Raw genomic sequence first — 7,321 nt, forward strand, 5'->3', positions numbered from 1 at the left:
TTGATATGTCCGAAAAGCCCAGCCAGTGTTGAATCACATTTTATGACGTTCTCTTTTTGCCAGCAGACTCTCCTCTGTTTAGCGGGGGTTTTTTTAATATAAAATGGGTGATTTTCTGGAGGTTTGAGATTTAGCATGGTCCATGTCAACCTTTCTCGCTCATTATGCCACTCTCACACCATAAACGCATCAAAGTAGCCGAAGAAACTTTTCTCTATTTACGGATACGACGAGACGCGCATTGGCGAGTGACGCATGCAAGCAATTTCCAGGAAAAAACATCCTGCCTGGTCTAAAATATAAACGCTTAATAGGCTTACCATAGTGAGTCAGGGTAAGACAAAAACATGTTTTGGAAGAAGGATTAATGATGTATTGACTCGTTATGTAAATTTTACAAAATAAAAAAACATTACATAGTTTACCATTAACTGTGTGCCTCTGTTTTTTCTGTAGTTTTGGTCTGGCCCCTGCTGGCCCTCTGCAGGTTCTGACTCCTCTGAGCCCCAATCAGACCATTGATGTCAGTCTGCCTCTCAGCACAAGCGGCCCCGTCATGAAAATGGAACCGCTCAACAATCTGCAGGTAATGTGTCCACTGCATTTCTGCACCATTATACTTCTCACACACAGTATAAAATGAGTGTTGTGCTGTTACTCATTTCAAGACATAAAGCAATAAAGCAAGCCCCCAAAAAAATCCACTCCAAATACAGCAGGGACATTGAGTGTGGGTGGTTACAGAGGGATGCAACTCAGATTCTGAGATTCCGTTAAGAAAATCATCAGTGTTTCCCTTTGGCTGCTTGGTCTCTCACATTGGTTTCGTCTGCCTTTCTCCCCGTCAATTCATCCATGTCCATTTCAATCCTCTCTCGATCAGGGTTGTAGGTCTGCAGCGGTACAGCAATAGGTCTGAATTAGCTGCACCTTATTATCTCTCTCAGTGGATCATTCACATTTCTCTCCAGTGACTGCATTTGGGGAATAAATCACAAAGCCCACAGACTACAAGGCGCGGCATATGCATTGTGGAACAGAGCGATCACTAATTGGTAGTAATTAAACAGAGGGAGAAAATTGTGTCGAGCTTTGGGGACTGTTTTGGTTGGATGAAGCAAATGCAAACTATAGAAAGTAGGAGTTCTCTTTCTCTCTCTCTTTCTCTCTCTCTCTCTCTTTCTCTCTCTGAGCCCTAAAAAGATTATAAGAAGATAGTGTTTTAATCTTAAGATTTTATAGAGCCCCTCAGGGTCCGTCTAATTCCATTTTCAGATTAAATGCATGTATTGAGCTTTCCTGGAGAGAGATCAGTGAGTGTTGTGTTCAGAATACACATTTTAGATCGGCATCAAATGGTTCATCATAAATGCGTCTCTTTCACTTTCCGCTCTGTGCTTATCATTGAAGTCATCAGCAGGGGTTTTAGTGTCTGAGAGAGCTCAGGAGAATCACAGGTGGCAACATGAATTTTATATCTCCTTTTTTGCAGGACTGATGTAACAATAATAATAATATACCTGAATATCAGGCAGCTCACAGATTCAGCACGTCCTGTCCTGGAGTGGGACAGATTCAGCACGTCCTGTTTGATCTGGATGTGCTTTGGCTTACCGTGCATTTTCAATCTTTGTATGCGTGGATTACAACAGCTGATACTTCCAGTCCTAGAGAGGCTCATGGCATTATTAATTTCACACGTGGCTGCCGATAATAGATCAGTTATTCACTGTAATTGCATCACAGGAAGTGAATGTTACTCATAGACTGGTTGAAATACTTTTTTTCCCTTTACCTTGACTCATTGTCATTATTTACGAGGCCAATAACGCTGAAGATAAATCTGAACAGAAGAGGAACAGATTCTAATACTTAAAGGGATAGTTCACTTTGAAATTAAATTTTGAAATGTTTTAGCTTACCAGAAGGGCATCCAAGATGTAGGTGTCTTTTTTTCCGCAGTAGTTTCAATTTTGATATTTTTAGGTCAAACCGTTCTTGTCTTACAGTCATATCATGCAGGTCTATGGTCACGGTCTCAAAGAGCATGCACAGAGTCCAAATTAAAACAATTCCCCATCGTCCAAATTAAACAATTCCCCATCGTAAGTACACATTGATGGCCTAAGACACGAAACGAGTGGTTTGTGTGAGAAAACGAACAGTATTTATATCGTTTTTACCTCTTATAACACAACCACGTCCAAGTGATCTGAGGGCGCGGGCGCTTCCTGCTGTGTGACGTGTACGCAGACTGGTGCATAGATATATACACTAGATGTCGCATTAAAGACATTCGTTCCAATGAACTGCCGTAGCCAAGGCGACCTCTAGTGTATATATCAACTCCTGACAATTGCACACAAAAAATGTATTTCTGATTTCACATTAGTTAGTACATTGTCTGTCTTTATACTAATTTTACCTGGTGGTGCTATATAGTATTTTATCTGCAGTTAGAAGAGGGAGGCCGGAACAAAGCCGGTGTGTGCAGCTCAGAGCGGTTTGGTTGGATGAATTATTCAGGTGGAGTGCAGCAGGTATGGATGTCTAGTATGTGGGACATCCTGTCCCTCTCCAGGGCTGCATAGTCTTTATTCTGATGGATGCTGTGCACCTGCTGTCAGCTTTTACAAAGCTCCCCTGGGTGCCTTTCAATCCCTCATGCTCTCAAAAGATTTACAGCCATAATCAGATACAAATTTGGTGGTGGTGTTTTTTTCAGATGCAATTACACAAAAATGGAAACAACAAAAGTAATGATTGGTTTTATTTAATCTGGTCTGATTTGTTTTAATGATGTGTTGTTTGTGGGTCCCTCTCTTTTTATTTCTTGCTTAACCCTGTTGGTGCTGTTCGGTCATTTTTGACTGAAAGTTTACGTTTATTTATTTATTTATTTTTATTGACTTCATCGGAATAGTACAAAGCCGAAGGTTTTGTCACTTGCTGGGAAAAAAAATATAAATGGACATGATTTGAAAAGGTTAAATGGACCTGTAAAAAAATAGATGCACTTTTATTGTTCACGGTAAAAAATTACCGCGTTGGAAATGAATGGGAGATTAATTTCATGATCTATTGGAAACATTTGGTACTGCGCACAAACAAAATCTTACTGAAAGCTCATTTTGTGAGATATCAACGTCAAATTTGGAACACAGCTTGTTTAGATTAATGGCTTGGATTTTCTTACAGTTTTAGAGTAAAACGTGTTTTGCAAAATATATTTTTCATGTGAAAATTTAAAATGGTATTTTTGTGCATTTTTCATAACAATACATGTAAAATGTAATATCTTTTTTCAGGTTCACTCTTTTTTTCACTTCAGCAATATGTCAATTGTCATTTTTAAAAAGAGACCAAACTTAAGTCTGTGCTCCAAAGCATTTAAAATGAATGGCAGTTTAAGTTGGAAATTTCATTTTCAGGTCCATGCTCAAAAAATGAATGAATGGATTATAACTACTGCATAAATATAATTTAATACAATAAAATCCCCTAAAAATACAAAATATTAAACAAAAAACCTATATTTTGTCGAACTAAAATATAGAACTATCATTTTTTGGTGCAAGAAACATTGACTTTTCACATTTATACAATGAAAAAATATAGGCATTAATATAGAATATATTTCTAATTCACTAGGACAGGTGTTTTTGATTCTGATTATCCAAGACAGATTCACTCACTCACTGTTTTCCTGAACTGTCAGTGGGCATCTTCCATCCTCTTAGTGAAACACTGCCTCTGAGGTATTCGTGCATGTTTGAAGTTCACAAACTGGCGTGCAAATGTGAACTCCACGCACAGGAGCTGAACCCAACCTCTGCAAAGCCACAGGGGGACTTAAAAGAATGAAGAGAGAGATGGAAGCAAAATGTCAAAGAAAGAGATGATCAAAGGACCAGCTTTCCCTGCTATTCTGTGGTGTGTTTGTGTCATTCTTTGAAAGCACTGGAGAAAGAGAGGCCCATTTATTGCTGCAAAAATTATGGACACGTCCCGTCTGCTCTTAACAGGGTTTAAGTGTCTTGACCACAACCACAGTGTGTCTTAAATCACACTCATAATGTGTTTTTCTTTCTCTCTCTCTCTCTCTCTTTGTCGGTGTTGCAGGTAGCTGTGAAGAATAACATTGACGTGTTCTACTTCAGCTGCCAGTTTCCCCTCAGCCTGCTCTTTGTAGAGGACGGAAAGATGGGTAAGTGTTTATGTGTGTGTGTGTTCATGTCCCATTAATCACTGCCCGTGTCCTCTCAGACATAAGCATAAGTGGATAAGTGCTTCAGGTGATTGTGACGTCAATCCTTCAATCATTTTTTTGAGTGCGTTCACCTTTTGTTTTTTGTGTGGGTATTGTTTTTAAGTTTTAACTCTTATGTCCATGGGAGTGTGAGCACACGTGCCAGAGCTGTGTCCAAATGAGTGTGTACGAAAGGATGCTTGTGGTTATGTGGAGAAGTGGATGAGTGTGATAGAGACTGCTTATGCATAGAAGACTTTCACCAGAAGTCTCTTAAATGGAGTTCAGTCTCTGCAGGATATTATACAGATGCACAGTGGCTGTGTCTGAAAAATACTGCCTTTGCAGGCAGAATATAGAGATAGGAAGGTATCAAGGCACTCTCGAATCAGGTTCGGATTACCCATATGGGCATGTGGACATGGCTCAAGTGGGGCACCATGCAAGGTTGGAAAAAATTAAAATCCATATGGGTCATTTTTCCTACTTTCTACCAAGAAATAAGTATATATATATATATATATATATATTATTTTATTTATTTTTTTTACATTTTTTGTTTTTTTTATCTCTAAAGTTCTTTAGACATGACAATGTGGTGCCTGAGAAGCCAGCCTGAAATCAGTATGAACGTGTCCTTTTATCCGGCAGCAAGGCAACAGCTTTCAGAATCAGACACAGCCAAACTGCATTCTTTTTCATTTTCATCATTTTTTTTCACTGTTGTCCTCTCACATGAACTCCTTTTGTCCCTCTGCTCCTCAGAACGTCAGGTGTTCCTGGCCACCTGGAAGGACATTCCAAATGATAATGAGGCACAGTTCCAAATCAAAGACATCCACCTCAACTCAGGTAACAGGAATAAATATTTGCCTTGCATGAGTGAATTGGATGGGTAGGCAGATGGAAAGGAATGAAACAGAGGAAATCAAACAAATAAGCAAAGATGGGATGAAAGGAAGAGCTCTACCCTTATCTGAGCTTTGTATTATTTTGACTGTCACACACTCTGTCTTTTAAATGAACACACTGTCTTCTGTTGTGGTCTGAGGTGGCATGTCTGGGTGTAATTAACTCAAGGCAGGTGTTTTGGGAATGATCCTCTTCCGCATAACTGTTTGCATAAAATAATTGTGAGTCACACAGTCATGAACATGAACACACACTCTCAGTGGTATTACTAATTAATTGCACAGTGGGTGTCTATAGTGCTCTTTTTAAATCTCTCTCCCTTTTTTGACACTCTTTCTTCTATCCATGTGGCTTGATATTAAATATAGGTGTTTCGTGCATCGTTATATGAATCTACTGCCCTCAGCAAAATATTTGTATGTTATGCCAGATTTGAGATTGCGATTCAAATTGAATGTGATGAGAGAGAAAGTCTGAGTGGCACAAAATAATTCATAGACTGTAAAGAGACAACACCACTTTTTTTTGTTTCTCACTGGTTGCAAGTTTAAGGTCAGTGATTTTCTTTTTCTTTTTTACTACTTTTGTTCATTTGAACTTTCTATTCATCAAATTCGTCACGTTTCCACCCAAAATATTAAGCAGCACAACTGTTATCAACATTGATAATAATAAGATATGTTTCTTGAGCACCAAATCAGCATATTCAAATTATTTCTGAAGGAAAGCCTGGAGTAATGATGCTGAAAATTCAGCTTTTCCATCACAGGAATAAATTACTTTTAAAATATATTAAAATAGGATACAGTTAAAGGATGCAGTAAAACTGTTACTGCACTTTGGGTCAAATAAATAGTCTTGGTGAGCATAATTGACTTTTCTCAGTCAACTGGTCACATCTGATTCAAACTAATCTTTTGATTATCGAATATCGAATATTTTGGTTATCGACTTGAGTTAACATCTCATTGTGCAGATTAATCATTTTGTTCTATGAAAAAAGGCAACTCAGACATTCCACTTAAGATCTTTTATTGAGTGAACTATTCTTTTACATCAGACTAATTACTGACTGGTTCATATGACAACATATAGGTAAAAATACACATTTGCAACAGAGTTGCCATAGAGACTCACTCAGGTTCAATTTGTCTTTAGAAAACCTGCTGTGTGTGTCTGTTTTGTTAATGAGTAACTTCTCTCTCCTCACAGACGCGGCCAGCAACAAGTTGCAAGGCAGTAATATCTTCACCATAGCCAAGAGAACAGTGGAGGGGCAGGACATGCTGTACCAGTCCATTAAACTCACCAATAGCATCTGGGTGCTGGCAGAAATGCGTGTGCAGACTGGAAACCCCAACTACACGGTAAATGGAAACAAAGAGAGATCAAGGGTGTTGAAGTGACTTTTGAAAGTATGTGAAGAGACTAGCAAAGTACCACTCGAACACACACACACACAAATCGATAAAGACAAGAGGATGTGCTGGAGGAGACAGTAGCAGTCGCGCGTGAGAGAGTGTGTTGCTCAGAACGACTCCCCTGTTACTTCCTAATGAGTCATGCGGGAGATTTATTTGTGCTTGTGCACGCGTAAGAGAGGAAAAGGGTCAGAGGGGAAAGGACTGCTGGGAAGATCAAACACTGTCTTAAAACCTAACAAGCTGCATGGCTAGATAGCATTTTTTGGCATTATAGATGCCTCATTGTCTAGTCAGGCTGCACTCTAGGTAGAGACTCAGCCATCGCGTTCAGAGAGAGTGTTTGGTGAATCCAGGGTGGGTAAAAATCAGGAATGACGATTGTCAAGAAAAGATGTCAGTCCTCCTGCCAGTCCTTCCTCCTTTTGGTTTGTGGGATTTGCCATTATCACTCAGCCCAATGCGGAGTGTACGCTTCTTCTCTCTCACGTTCCCTTTCCCATTTCCCACATGAATCATGCCTCAAGCACAATTGTAGGGAACCAGTTCTTCTCTCAGATCTCAAGTATACCTAGAATTGTATGCCCCAGCATGCTTTATTCCCAGTAGCAGAATATGCATCCACCTGAGAGAATTAATGATCAATATATTATACATTTACTTATTTTCCCTCAGTTCATTAGAAAGTCCAGCTTTTTCATCATAACATGCAATTTTTTTTTTGTTATTGCACAAGGAT

General features: G+C 39.1%; 1 protein-coding gene across 7 annotated transcripts in view; it reads left to right on the forward strand.

Annotated features, from left to right (window-relative positions):
* ap1b1 (adaptor related protein complex 1 subunit beta 1) overlaps positions 1-7,321 on the forward strand; it is a 33,146-nt gene that overhangs the window by 19,482 nt on the left and 6,343 nt on the right. For all 7 annotated transcript variants that reach the window (XM_079870929.1, XM_079870932.1, XM_079870933.1 and 4 more), the window contains 4 exons: positions 457-586; positions 4,123-4,207; positions 5,015-5,101; positions 6,374-6,528. In XM_079870929.1, coding sequence (XP_079727055.1) covers positions 457-586; positions 4,123-4,207; positions 5,015-5,101; positions 6,374-6,528 — 457 coding nt within the window. The remainder of the gene's footprint in view (positions 1-456; positions 587-4,122; positions 4,208-5,014; positions 5,102-6,373; positions 6,529-7,321) is intronic.

This window comes from Squalius cephalus (genome assembly GCF_949319135.1).
Source record: "Squalius cephalus genome assembly, chromosome: 5".
NCBI lineage: Eukaryota > Metazoa > Chordata > Actinopteri > Cypriniformes > Leuciscidae > Squalius > Squalius cephalus.